This window comes from Protopterus annectens, chromosome 3.part0, assembly GCF_019279795.1.
Source record: "Protopterus annectens isolate FY-2018-M chromosome 3.part0, PAN1.0, whole genome shotgun sequence".
NCBI classification, from domain to species: domain Eukaryota; kingdom Metazoa; phylum Chordata; order Ceratodontiformes; family Protopteridae; genus Protopterus; species Protopterus annectens.
Window position 1 is genome coordinate 262,886,036 of NC_056731.1, and position 15,685 is coordinate 262,901,720.

At 37.8% G+C, this 15,685-nt stretch overlaps 1 protein-coding gene across 3 annotated transcripts in view; it reads right to left on the reverse strand.

The window, feature by feature from the left end:
• BZW2 (basic leucine zipper and W2 domains 2) overlaps nt 1–15,685 on the reverse strand; it is a 1,069,944-nt gene that overhangs the window by 182,781 nt on the left and 871,478 nt on the right. For 2 of the 3 annotated variants that reach the window (XM_044064744.1, XM_044064745.1), the window contains exon 8: nt 9,237–9,407. The exons of the other annotated variant lie outside the window; for it this stretch is intronic. In XM_044064744.1, the coding sequence (XP_043920679.1) occupies nt 9,237–9,407 (171 nt within the window). The remainder of the gene's footprint in view (nt 1–9,236; nt 9,408–15,685) is intronic. 3 annotated transcript variants of the gene reach the window in all.

Here is a 15,685-nt window from a genome sequence, read left to right on the forward strand (position 1 = left end):
TATAAACATTCTATATGATGTTGAGAAACCATTTGTTTGATGTTGTCAATCTCCATACAGTAATGGAGAAAGAGGGTGTCGGCTCAGGTGGGAAGGAAGGGGAAAGGGGGCTGAGGTAGATAGTCATGAACTGGTGCATTTTTCTGGAAAGCAACCCCTTCATCCTTGAAAGTCTGTCTTAGATTTTTACTGGAATATATTTTTGGCAAGCATTTTACCCTTTTCCTTTTGTTTCTATCCTTTTTGAAAAGGGGTGGGGGGCAGACACCGGAGTACCTGCAACTATTAAATTCAAAGAGGAAAAGACTAAATGTGGTTCAGTCTGATATGTCACATGAATGGTGGACAATGCCTTGGAAATAAAAAATGCTTGAAATGCCTTCTGGTTTCTATATTATAGAATTTGGTTAAATCCCCACAAAAGTTCATAAGTTCAAAGACAACAGTTTAGGTGGTCAAACGTCAAGAAATGCTGATGCCTCCAAATATGGTATGTAGGCCTTTCTACCAAGCCATGTACCTACATTCTTCTTAAAAGTTTCTAAGCTCTTAGATTGTTTAACAATAAATGGGATGTCATGCCATAGTTTTGTAATTCTAACAGAAATACACTGAGACTTCATCACGGAATTGTCCATTTTCATTATAAACTGCATATAGTTATGCTTATGCATTTTAACGCAGGTATTAATCTCTAATTTGAACATGACTTCCATAACTTGGTCATAAAAAATTTTGTATGCTAAAAATAATTTAACATGACTATACCCATAACAGACACTAAATAATTGTACTGTCTTACATTGTGATCCATATCCCATGTTCTTCAGCTTTGTAAATGCTTTTGTAAATTTCCTCTAAACTCCCTCCAGCCTTCTCAGCTGTCATCTTCTATAGGCATAGAAGGAATTATTATATTCCAGGAGAGGTCTGATATAAGTTTTGAAAACTAGTGTTGATCCACTTTATTTTATTTCCAGTTTGATGACCGGGGAGGTCCACTGGGCTCGCGGAGCCCATTTTCAGTGGAGGCCCGGGGAGAAAAACTCCGCATTACATAGTTTAATCACAAAAAAGCTCTGCATTACATATTGTAGTTACAGATACAATTATAGTAAAGAAGACGCAATTATAATTTCATTTCATGCAAGAGAAACAGGCATAAATTCTTTAGTTATATAGTACAATTATGTTATTTACAATATGTACATTTATGTTAGGTTAGCTTGTACTCAGAGTTAGTCAGGAGTTTTAAGGGGTGGAATGATTATTAAGCTAGGTGGGGAAAGTGCAGTTGCATTTCCTGTTAGAGGAAAGGTAGGAATGTAGCTGAGTTTTAAAGTTTTCAAAGTTTTCACAAGTCCTTAGAGAGGAAGGAAGAGAATTCCATTTTTTAGCTAAGGAAAAGGATAGCAGAAGCTGACCAGCAGGATGACTGGGTTTGCAGACCGTGATTAGGTTTTGGTGAGTAGATCTGAGAGTTCTGTGAGGGGTGCAAGTTTGAAGGATGTTGGTTAGTGCAGGGCACTTAGTAGGTTGAAAAATTAGTCTGTGGGCTGTGGTGATTTGGAGATAATCCACATGGTTGGAGAGTTCAAGCCAATTTAACAAATGAAGGGAGGAGAATTTGGCTTTGGTTTCATCCCTTGCTGATAGTTTTCTTAATAAAGAGACACATGTTTATTAGCGTGAGCTAATATGAACTCAGAGTGAGATTTAAAAGAAAACATTTAACTAATCACCATTCCTAAATCTTTATATTCTTTGACTTCCTCCACTTGAGAAGCCATCAAGTAAACCAGTTGTCTAATAAATTTATTTGAATAAAACACAACTTTGCACTTGTCTTTACTAAATGATAATCCTATGTCTTTGCCCAGTTGCTAACTAAGTTTAGATATTCATTTAACTCATCTACATCAGAAGTGTTTTTTGCACTGTAAATCCAATTTTACAATCAGCGTACTTTGATACACAGTATTTTCTGTTCTTAGGAAATGCTAATAACACCATATTGAACAAGGCAGAGCCTAACCCAGATTCCTGAGGAACGCTAGCCTTTACTTCTAGAGTTAAAGTGAACACTCTGAATCTTAATGGTCTGATTCCTACCAACCCACCAATTTCTAATCTTTGTATTGCAGCTATTTATTTTATAATCACTTGGAGAATGGACGAATTGTACATCAGCACTGTGATTGGAGAGCAAACATTCTCCAGCAGGGTATTAATGTACAAGTAATGCCCGCTGAAAAATGAGTCTGCCGCTTCACTGCAGCATATCAAGCTGCCATGGAGCTCAGACAGAAAAAACTAACGGCAGCCATTACTTTATGCTTGCTAAGTAGCGCTTTTGCTATTTAGTGAGTGTAAAATAATAAAGAAAAAATTTAAAACATGTATGTGTTTATGTTCATGTGTGAGAGTGTATGTGTGTATGAGAGTGAGAGTTTGACTGAGCCATTATTTTACACTCCCTAAGCAATGGTTTTGCTGTTTAGCGACTGTAAAATAAATGAAACTGAAAAAACTGTGTGTGTGTGTGTGTGTGTGTGTGTGTGTGTGCGTGTGTGTGTGTGTGTGTGTGTGTGTGTGTGTGTGTGTGTGTGTGTGTGCATGTGCATGTGCGTGTGTGTGTGTGTGTGTGTGTATCTGTTTATGTTTCTGTCTGTAGGTGTGAATGAATGCATGCATGAAAATAGAACAGGCTATGTGTGTATGTGTATGAGAGACAGAGAGAAGAGTGACAGCGATCACTGGCAGCAACAGCATCAGTTAAGAGTTTTGCGTACCTCTTGACCATACCTCTCAACCTCTCGGCACAAGAAATCTGGGCAGAGCCACAAATAATGAGGGGCAAATGACCAAAAATAAGGACAGATTTTAAATATTGCTCTTACAAACTTAGCAAGTTACTAGAACAACATTAGCGTGTATCAAATGTCTGTCATTATTTAATGACTTCAACCCCCAGTGATTTGCCACAAAACTACACATTTTATGAGGATGGGACCAAACATACCAGCCAAAATATGGACATTCAGCAAAAATCTGGACAGTTGAAATGTATGCTATGTTGACTCTTAGCTCAAAATATCTGGATAAACCTAAAATAAATGGGGAACAAATGCTCAAAATAGGAACACGTACTTGACTATTATGATTTGTGTTAGCATGCATTTTCTGAAACAGAGGTGTGCATGAGAGACTGAGAGAGCGACAGTAAAGATAGTTGCATACCTCTGGACCTTTCAGCTGAAGAAATCTGGATAAAGCCTAAAATAAGGAGGGAACAAAGGCTCAAAATAGAAACGGATTTCAATTACTGCTCTTATAAAATTACAAACTTGATTAATTGAAAGGATTTGTGTTAGTATGAATTTTCAGAAGAAAATAATAGTCCGACTCAAATGTATGCCATTATTTAGTAAAGTCAGTCTCCAATGATACATCTGCCTGTCTACCCTTTGATCCACAAACATTTTAGGAGTAAGGGACCAAAAGTTGAAGAAATGCCTTGATATTTTTAAGTACTATATTCTTGATGAAAAATGCTTCCTCCACCACCATTAACATATACTACAGCAAGTTTGAAAGATTAGGCATAGGAACTGTTTTACATCAAAAATACATATATAAAAAGAATATAGTAGTCAAAAAATAAATAAGTAAGTAAAACACAACAATTTTAGAGAATTCATTCTCTAACCACAATAATGCCCTCTAGAGTGTATGGTGATGTGCAATTAACTCCATTCCAGGGGTGTAGAGGCTCAACGGCAGGTGTTAATTACATATTCGTACACCCTATTGGGCATTATTGCTTGCTTAAACACTTCATAGTAACCACGTGTGGTAGGTTACCAAAAGCCTTAGATATGAAATGTAGGCTTCTCTGAGACAACAGTAACAAGTGTGCTAACGGGTTGCAGTGGCTTAACCACAGGTACATTAAACAGAGATGAGGACATCATGAAGAGGGAAAAACCTAGGTCTAATGGAGCAGAATGTAGCAAAGTTTTAATTCTGACAGAAAATTCAGAACAAAGGGAATCATAGTCACGGAAGAAAAATAAATCACTCCTAAAAACACTTTCAGACAGAAATATGAAAGTTCTTTCGTAAGTGTAGCCAACACTCATTTTCTTCTAACCATCTTCACTGAACAATAAAGAACTGGAAATTGAGTCATAATGAATGATGCATGTTGAGAAGGAGGGGGCTGCCAGTCAGCTTGTCAGATTTAATGTCTACTGAGTGGTCCTAATGCATGCTACATCAATCCTAAGCATTAGCTAAGATGGCTGATTTATTATCGATCACATTCTACAAAAAAGTAATATGTGAAGATGTAGCAACTTTTCTACACTAAAGAACGGAGGCATTTCAGACTGGGCTGCAATGCAACACTTTATCAAATAATAATAAATGGGTAGGTAATATCTTGGGATAAAATGGTACATAAGCAACTACGAAAATTAGCAGAGCAGAAAGTATGCCTCAGGGTATACTTAGGGAATGCAAACAGTGCTGTATCAGATTCCCAGACAGAAGATTTCATAAGACTTTTAAGGCTGTAAAGTTCTCCAATGTAAATGATAAAACAGGAAATTAGCAGCAACATTGATAATAAATCTTTAAATCGCAAAGGGAATTAACAAGCTTAAAACATGGCTCCAAGCAGGAATGGACTGATCTCAGAATTTTATAGAAAATCATATGAGAAAAAGAACTATAATACAGGAAAGCTGGTGGAAATGTAGAAGGGGGTTTCTTTTGACTTGGTGCTTAAAAAATTAATTACCCTGAACCAAAACAGTCTAAATGACCAGAGCTGACATTATCATATAGGTCAGTGTCAGTAATAAACCCTGATATCACATCACATGCGGGACTGAAGACATCCCACTTAGATTTACTGATGCACAAATTTAATCAGTAAGGACCCAGTAGAGACAGTAGTGGTCCCAGGTTCTGTTGTTTGCCAAGACATAAAGTAGGTACAGCAGTTGGTTGTCAGGACATATCAAGTTATGTAGCCGCTGATGTGGCAAGCACCATGCCTCCCTAGTCGAATCAATGTTCTGGTAACCACCTAAGTATATAAAATATGCTAATATGCTGTCCATCTTTGTAGCAGCTAAGTGTTACTTTCCTGATAACCAGCTTAAACGTATTAAGCAGATCCAAATCCTTCCAATTTCTCTGCAGATTTTTTTATGCAAATAGCATACTAGCAAACTGGTCTATCTAGTTAAAGAACATTACTTTGCAGGAATAGGATGTTGAACCCAAATTAATTAATCAAGACAAATACAGCTACAAAAAATCCATGTTGGGGGAAGGGTTACCTTTTTCATTCCAGTTTCCTCTGAACTGCATTAAAACTCCTAATTACAAAACTGGCAACTAGCAAATCACTTAATGTCACAGAGGAATAGCAAGTACATTTGCATCTGGAGCCCTTCAGCAGCGAGGGACTTAAAATTCTGCAAAGAGACATGACCCCTTAGTCTCAAATAAAGCTGTTAACTCAGCAACAATGTGCAAAAGATTCACCATCAGTGTAATCTACACAACATACATGTGAACTTCACACTATCCATAACATACTGAATTTAAAATCCTCTCACTTTCATCCACTTTTCTTAATGAGGGTCACTGTGCCATGATGACATCATCATCAAAAATGTGCCTAAGAATCAAATCAAGCTTGGTCACAGTCATAAATAACTCATCGTTGGAAGCTTTACCAATGGAAACTAGGATGCAGTGAATGATATTTATGAAAACAGGCTAGGATGTTCTCTTCTATAACCCAGATAAGTCAGCTCAGTATACTTTCTATAACCCAGATAAGTCAGCTCAGTATACTTTCTATAACCCAGATAAGTCAGCTCAGTATACTTTCTATAACCCAGATAACTCAGCTCAGTATACTTTCTATAACCCAGATAAGTTGGCTCAGTATACTTTCTATAAACCAGATAAGTTGGCTCAGTATACTTTATATAAACCAGATAAGTTGGTTCAGTATACTTTCTATAACCCAGATAAGTTGGTTCAGTATACTTTCTATAACCCAGATAAATTGGCTCAGTAAACTTTATATAACCCAGATAAGTTGGCTCAGTATACTTTCTATAAACCAGATAAGTTGGTTCAGTATACTTTCTATAACCCAGATAAGTTGGTTCAGTATACTTTCTATAACCCAGATAAGTTGGCTCAGTACACTTTATATAACCCAGATAAGTTGGCTCAGTATACTTTCTATAAACCAGATAAGTTGGTTCAGTATACTTTCTATAACCCAGATAAGTTGGCTCAGTATACTCTCTATAAACCAGATAAGTTGCCTCAGTATACTTTCTATAACCCAGATAAGTTGGTTCAGTATACTTTCTATAACCCAGATAAGCCAGCTCAGTATACTTTCTATAACCCAGATAAGCCAGATTGGTATACTTTCTATAACCCAGATAAGCCAGCTCAGTATACTTTCTATAACTCAGATAGGTCAGCTCAGTATACTTTCTATAACCCAGATAAGCCAGATTGGTATACTTTCTATAACCCAGATAAGCTAGCACGGTATACTTTCTATAACTCAGATAGGTCAGCTCAGTATACTTTCTATAACCCAGATAAGCCAGCTCAGTATACTTTCTATAAACCAGATAAGCCAGCTCGGTATACTTTCTATAACTCAGATAAGTCAGCTCGGTATACTTTCTATAACCCAGATAAGTCAGCTCAGTATACTTTCTATAACCCAGATAAGCCAGCTCGGTATACTTTCTATAACTCAGATAAGTCAGCTCGGTATACTTTCTATAACCCAGACAAGCCAGCTCTGTATACTTTCTATAACTCAGATAATTCAGCTCAGTTTACTTTCTATAACTCAGATAAGTCAGCTCAGTATACTTTCTATAACCCAGATAAGCCAGTTCGGTACACTTTATATAACTCAGATAAGTCAGCTCGGTATACTTTCTATAACCCAGATAAGTCAGCTCAGTATACTTTCTATAACCCAGATAAGCCAACTCAATATACTGTCATTGATTTCTATGCTATTATTAACTTCTGCATTAATGCCCACATGCCAGCAACAGACAAATACAGAGGCAAATTCCATAGAAAATTATTTTGGTGGAATCACAAAAATACTGTAAGCAACAACATAAAAAAGTGGCATTAGATAGCTTTTAAAAATTACAAACTACTTAGGAAGAATCCCAGAATTAATAAGAAATAGAACCTGCTCATTAACCAGTGTAAAACAATGCTTACTAACATATCATCAGTACAGAGACCTATACGAAAAAAATAAAGGCAATACAGAAGTAAAAATAAAAAGCTACTACTGATTTTCAAAGTCCATGTCTATCTACAGAGACCAACTTGTCTTTTATACTAGCAGTTACAGTGATGTGAACTATGACTAGCTAAATTTCTCCATTTGCTGCATTTACCTAATAGATCCATTACTTGTGACAGTACAAATGAATAAACAAAAGAATGTCTAAAGACTTAAGTTTGAGTTATCCTTGGCCTTCAGCTAATAGAATATGCCCACCTGCTGACTTTATTAATCCATTTAAATGCAGAAACCTGGGGCTGGTTTTTAATGGGCAACAAGCCAAAATAACCCCGTATAATTCTTGTACATGCATTTATATAATTTGTTTTGCAAGTAGTTTACTGCTCCAAATATCCACAGTCCAACTCTCACGTGTAATATCCCAATGAGTGATGGTAAAGCTAAAGCAAATGGATACAAGCTATTCATGTTAAACCTTTTTTTTTTTACTTTCTCCAGTCACAACAAATCAGGAAGCAATGTCTGTAACAGAGAACCTGTAATATACCAGCAAAAATTAAAAATGGGAGCAAATTTATAACCAAATCTGAAACCCCAAGTCTGAATCTGAATTAAGTCAAGTCCCATAAGTATTACGGGGAGAGAGTAGCAAAGGAAAAAATCAGTATTCCCAAGTCTTCATAGCATTCTAAGTAAGTCGCATCAGCCTAGTGGGCCAGGGAGGAAGAGGAGCATCCTAGACTGGCTAGCATAGCACCGAGCTGTAGATGGTCTGTGTTTCTATATGCCAAGTGTATTAAACCGATTGTATTTTAACCAGGGCACACTATGTTACAGCTAGGACACACACCCTAATGTACCGAAGTGTAGCTCTCCCTTTAGGCATTAGTTGTTAGCACAAAATAATGCAATAAGTGCAGAATGAAGTGAGATGCTCCTCAGAGGTTGGCCACCAAACAACATCTCTGAAAGGCTTGCTTAGTATGGGCATCACCTAGTTTGTCAGGGAGCAGTGGTGATTTCTGCAGAATGCAGCAGGGCTAGCCATCTAGAGGTGTGATCATTGGCTGCAGGTGAAAGTCACAGTTGCTGCGACACCCCAACCATGTGTACAAATGATGCAAATGCTGATGCTGTAATTCATAGAATAGGAATGCTTTAGGTCTCTCTAAAAATAATACAGTAAGACAAACATAAATTTAGAGTCAGAAATGAAATATCAAGTGCCACTGGGATCTGATAGAAAATATATTTTCCTTGACACAAAGTTGTAGAACAAGACAGCAAATATTCAATAAAAATAAACACAGCCCCCATGTGGAAGAAAAAAATAAATTGTCTAAAGGTAAGCGATACAAGCCCATTGTGGAACGACAGAGGTACTGCCAACAGATACGCCCCCCAGAACATTAAAATAGCAGTTCCAATGAAAATGGTCAGCCTCACAATTGATGAATTTAGGAGTTGAAGGACTGCACTTTACTACAACTGGTTTATATTAATGTGTAATAAAGAAATGTGAAATGTGAATGGTACACGGATTAGTTAGGAGTAGGAAACAGAAAGGCTAACACTTCCAGCAAGTGTTCAAATGGAAAAGCAGCTGATCTTACCTCGGGCTGTACATTCTTTGCAATCTTGGGATTTAAAAATATCTTAACTTCAGTTGTAGTTCCCTTATAAGACTTGGTGTTTTAAAAACCAATGACTGAAGAAAGGAGAGGTTCTGTGAGAACAATAAGATTATGATAATGCTGTGGAAAAACTGAGCTGCTACATATTCACCAGGGAACTGATTAGAAGTAAACAGTACTTAAGTGACACCAGGGGAAGTAGATTCAACTACTGTTCAACACTTTTACTTTAAGACAGTGTCATGTGAATGGTGTAATAAGTGTACACTTACGTCTTTGATGGGGCATTCCTGAGAAAGTCGTTCCTGCAGTTCTTTTTGCAGTTCTTTCCTGGTTCCCAGGGACTGCTGGACTCGCAGGAAGTCTGAGAGTTCTTTTAGCCCTGCATCAGTGAAGTACTTGGCAAAATGTTCAACGTTCTGCCTGTTAGGAGGAAACAGTTCCTGGAAGAAAAATATTGTATTGAAATCTCTGATAACTCATGCCAACTTTCTGCACTTACTAAGTAAAACCAGACAAAAGCACATGTATTTATTTGTGCTGAAAGATGATATGCAATGTGGAATGATGAAGTAAATACAGTAGAGCTATGTCTTCAGAACAAAATGACTTACGAGATAAAAAAGGCACAGAAGTTTTGACACATAATGAGAGTACAGAGTCTCTCCAGCAGTGTTGAATGTCTTACTGATACATAGTAAAAGTCTTTTGTCAGAGTGAAGGTTTCTCATGAGTAGATAGTACAGTAAAGTATTTTGTAATGCTGGGCATCTGTCTGGAGAGTACAATAGGTCGTGGGCAATAATTACTTCTGAGTATGTCAACTGGTCTGGGAGTTTAAGACAGTTTAAATAGCATAAGCTTGTTTTTTTAGCATTATGCAGCAAGGTAGAACTTTTTAGCCATATTTCAATATCTGTGAAAGATTTTTGAGTGATTTCCTGTAATTTTGTTATGGATGGGACAGAGCATATAAGGGTTGAATCATCTGCATATTTTAGGAGAGTAAGAACTGTTGTAGCAGTATGAAGTTTACTTTTGAAAATATTAAATAAAAGGGAGCAGAGTACTGACCCTTAGGGAACACCAACTGAGATTTGAAATGCTGAAGATTTTGTTGCCATGTAGTTGTCTGCTGACAGTTACTGCATAAATAACTGTGAAACCAGGAGAGGGAGGGTTAAGTGAGACCTAGATCCTCAAGTACAGAGAGGAGCTTTTGGTAGGACACTGTGTCAAATGCTTTGGAAAGGTCAAGGAAACATGAAGAAACAAGGCTGCCCACATTTCTGTATTGGGTTACTGTGTTGGTGAAGTTGAGAAGGACAGTAGTAGTAGTACTGTGGTTGGGCCTGAAACCGTGCTGGTGTTGGAGAGGAGGTTGTGTTTGGTTACATGTTTCATAAACTGGGAGTGAATGCATTTCTTGAGGATTTTGTAGAGGGGTGATAGGATAGCAACAGGTCTGTAGATTATTAACTCTATTGAAGTGCCTTCTTTGTGAATGGGGTATAATAACGGATTTTTTTTCCAGACAGAGAGGACATAGTTTTGGTTATTGACCAGCTCATAAGAATGGACACATGAATGGCTATTGCTTCAACACCTACTTTGAGAACCTCAGTGGGAAGGCTGCTAGCAGCTGAGGCTGTTGCTTTTAATTTGGCTAGTAATTTTTTTATGACTGATGTTCAGATGGGCTGAAAACTAAAAGACAATGTGCTAATTTCAAGAACAGATGGAAGTTGGAGAGATGAAGTTAGGTGGTCATTGATTAGTGATAGAACTGACCGGATAAATGAGTGTTGAACAAATTAGCAATGGAGACTTTGATGTTTGAAGTAGAAGGACAGGGTGTAGTGGTATGGCCAGGATATAATAGTTTATTTAGAGAGGATCATGGAGCATGTTAATCAATTGTATTTCATAACATATGTATGGTTGTGATCAGGGATGTCAATCATTTTCAGAACTAATTAAAACTACTACAAGTCCATATAATATCATACGAACTATATTCTGAATGTGCTAATAAGGAAAAGTCCCATCAAAATAAGTTACAAATTCACACTGCCAAAAATAAATATACGTTTATAAACATTGATGGCTTTCAACACCTGTGACCCAAAAAAAGCAGCTTTTTCTTGTTAAGTCTCTATTGAAGAAAGTAAAATAATAGATGTTTTAGTGCTCTATGCTGTCCCCATTGAGAAAAAGCACAGGTTCCATACCTCTGTAAAAAGTAGAAACAGTAGAAAAGGTTTCTGCATAGAGTAAATCGTACACATGGATACCAATGCTGAAGTAAGTGTATTAGTCAGTGCCAAGCAGGCAGACAGACTCTTTGAAGTGCCTTGGCTACAGAATCACTGGTGCTGTAAAACTAGGACCAGGAAAGCAGCAAACATTTATGTGGGCTAAACTGACTTGACATTCAAACAGAGGGGGATAGGAATACACCCATCTCTATCTGAGCCTTCAAAAACACCATTTTTATTTGTTCCCAATCGGCTTCTGCGGTGCTCCTAAAGGACCTGGCAGACTTTAAAGATGAGGTAGGGGGTGGTCTGGAAGAGAGGAAATGGGATACCTCCCTCTCAGGTGAATGTCTACTAAGCTATTTTCATGGGTGATTGACTCCAATGATTATGAGACTGCAGGAGGGTACGTTCTCACTGGTGCTGCTACTGATGGAGATTATTAATTTATTAGCACATAGAGTTGAGATTTTGTAAATATAAACACATAAAGTAGTAGAAGGTTTTAACTTTGCTACAAGAGGTTAATTGGAAGGAGGGAACCTTTTGAATTTCTGTATTTTCATTTGCTTGCGGAATATCACATGTCCTTGAGAGGTGTATTTAATGCTGATTTTAACTATGGCAATTTATCTGAAGAAGTCTTGCAATTTAGCAAGACGAAAAGCGCTTCAATAAACTGTTTTGTGAGGAAGTTTATTGGAGTTTATTGGAGTCCATCTGCAGCCCTTTTGTTTTTGTACTAGTCATAGGTCATTAGTTTGTGCCTGATGGAGATTATGTCTGCTCCTGTACAGGCAATTTATGGTCTAACCAGCCTACTTCCTTAACTTTTTCTTCTTTTGCTTTTCCCCAGAAGAAAATTATTTTCAGGGGGAAAAGTCCTTTTAAATCAATTTATTTTTGTGGCCCACAAAAAATGTAGGGCCTGAGCACTGCAAACTGTAAAATCTGTCTTCAGATATTCCAGCCCTAGGGCAAATCACACAAAGGTCGTGGACATCCTCGCTGGAATTTTTATCATTACAGCTATCATGTTTTTTTTTTGAAGCTCTTCTCCATGAGCAGTTAATAAAATCACCCTATTATCAATATCAACTCTACCACCACAAACATTAATATAAACAGTATCCAGAAGGAGTTTTGACTAGAATCACACTGACAGCATATACAATCAGAAAAAAATAGTGTAGGATGCTTATACGATTTTGAAAAGCTAAATTTACTACAGCTAAGATTTTTTGTTTGTCTGTTTGTGGAAAGAGACACTAGGCCTCCTGCCTTAACATCACAAAGGAGATGAGAAAAGAAATTAGACAGACAGGTTCATTATACCATCAGTAACATAACAATAATATAGAAAAGTACATACTAACAAAAATGTAGGACCACTTAGTTGATATACAGATTGTCCATTAACTAAGGCAGCAAATGACAACTAAGGGCACAGGGAAATTATGGGAGGAATGTTGTGAAGGAGATTGAGGCTAGGATAGCTAGACTGGATCTGAAAAGAGGCTCAATAACCAACAGTCAGATCACATGGATAAATGAAACAGTATCTAGTTTACAATTTGGTTTTATTTCAGTGAAGTCCAACATCCTGAAAGTATCTTGTTTTCACAAAATTGTTGCATTATGTCCAGATGAAGTTACAACCAGATGAATACAAGTGGTCATAGCTTTGTGTGAACATAACACAAAATAAGCATGTCATACTGTGGGACAACCCCCTCCCCAAAACACACACACACACACACACACACACACACACACACACACACACACACACACACACACACACTCCCATGTGGGAGACTTAATTTCCCCTCACCACCCTTACTCCATATAGCCAGTGAGAAAAGTGAAAACACAAAAAAAATAAGAATCATTGCTGGCAATGTAATACAAACAGGGCTAGTAAAAGTTTTCTACCAGAACCCCTAGTCACTGAGGTGTAGACTATCCAGTTATGATCACTTAATTGCAATATCATTCACTTTACAATTGAGCCACATCCACCTTGTATAGCAACCCCATTAACAGCCACCATCATCCACACAGCTTACTTGACAAGTAGAGACTAGTTCTAGATTGCTAGGCTTATCTTCCACATCACTCGCACACTGTGCACACATACATACATAAATACACACTGGCACAATGCACATGCCTACATACATGCATAAATACACACACTGCACACATACATACATAAATATACACCCACACACTGCACATACATATATACATAACATACGTGCATAAATACATACACACATGCACACATACATACATCAATACACACACTGCACATACCTTCCTACATACATACATAAAAACATACACACTGCATACACTGACATTCATACATAAATATACACCTACACACTACGCATACATAAATAAATACACACATATGCACACACTGCACATACCTACATGCACACATAAATAAATGCATACCCACACTGCACATACATACATAAATACAAATACACACTCACACCCTGTACATACATACATACATAAATACATACACACACTGCACATACATACATACATAAATACACACATATTGCACATACCTACATACATACATAAGTATACACTCTCATAATGCACATACATAAATACTCACTCTCACACTACACATACATACATAAATACACACTCACACACTGTACATACAGACAAATACACACGTGCACAAACATACATACATAAATACACATACATGCTCATATACATACATAAATACACATACATGCGCACATACACACATGCACAAATTCACACATATATACATACATAAACATACACACACACACCTACAGAGAGTTTAGAGTCAATTATCTGTCCTACATGTCTTGAAGATGTGGGAGAAAGTCCACATGAACACAAGGAGGACATGCAGACTTCTCTGCACTCCAGCTGAGAAATGTTTCAAAGAACTTCTTGTTGTATGGTAACAATGCTACTTAATGTGTCACTGCTCCATCCTAAGTATTAAATCTTATCAGCCTGCCTGCACCCACTCAACCTAGAAAATTCAGATTCATTATATGTAGTTCCTTCTTATCACGCAGTCCATCTGGAATATACTCTAGTGTAACATTAAAATCCCCTCCAATTATTTTTAGCCTCCAATTAACTCCACTGACCGTCAGAAGGACAACTTTTTTCCCAAAGCAGTCAAAAGCCTTCCTATCCTTGTCACAAGGAGAGGGAATAGAGTTAAAGTGTTTAACAGCACCTGGGTTCACTAAAGTAATAGCTGCTGAGTTAGACCTTGGATTGGTGCACAAAAGTTTAGAAGACCGAGGAACTTTGTATAATCTATCTACCTTTTAGTGGTAGCAGGTTGACTGTTAGCAACATTGCAGGTTGCGATGAAAACATCCTCCAAAGCAGACAGAACTGGAGGGATAGGTGGAAATTCGGGTTGTAGTAAATCATAATATTTTCAAAGGGATTGAGAAAAGTACAGTTTTGTACCTACCATAAATGTAGATGTCCGAGAGGTATGCATCTGCAGTCCTAACATATGGGTTGTCCTGCCTCAGGCAGCCCTTCGGTTGGCCGGATTCCAAAGTCTGGGTCTGGCCTCGGCTGATGTCGCACTTCACCCGACGTCATAGCTGCTGTCAATTGGGTATAAAGGCATCAGCCGACACCATTTTCCTCAGTGTTTCTTGCCCCAGATGCCAGGTGCCCTCTAGGAAGGCTAAATTTGGATAAATGTAAATGATTCCAAACAGTAGAGAGCAAACAAAAATAAACATGTATATACATATATACAAACATATACACCATAATAGATTCCCCCAGCTAGCTACAAGATGGGCAAATACCCTAGGAGTACCACAGAGGGGAAGGAGGGTGGGTAATCCTGACTGCAGATGCATACCTCTCGGACATCTACATTTATGGTAGGTACAAAACTGTACTATGTCCTTCAAGGATGCATCTGCAGTCCTAACATATGGGTAGAATACCATAGCCAAACTGGGGGAGGAGGCACTAAGAAGATTATGGTGTAGTTAAGATCCCTTGCAAAACAGCAGTGGCAAAACCTGCTCGGGATCTGGAGTATAAAGGTAGATTATAATGCTTGGCAAATGTATGCACGGAGCTCCAAGTAGCAGCCTCTAAAATGTCTTTGGTAGCCACTCCTCGTAAGAAAGCTGTAGTAGTGGCTGTAGCCCTTGTGGAGTGAGGTCTGATGTTTTCTGGAGTTGTCTTTCCATGAAAAGAGTAACAAAATCTAATGCAATTTCCTATCCATTTTGAGATTGTCTGTTTTGAAATTGCTTTTCCTTCCATTCCTGTTGCATATGCTACCAGAAGCTGGTCAGTTTTTCTACTGTTCTTGGTTCTGTCCAGGTAGTAGCGCAATTGCCTGTGCACATCCAAGGAATGTAGTAGTCTTTCCCCCCTGTTCTGTGGGTTGGGGAAGAATG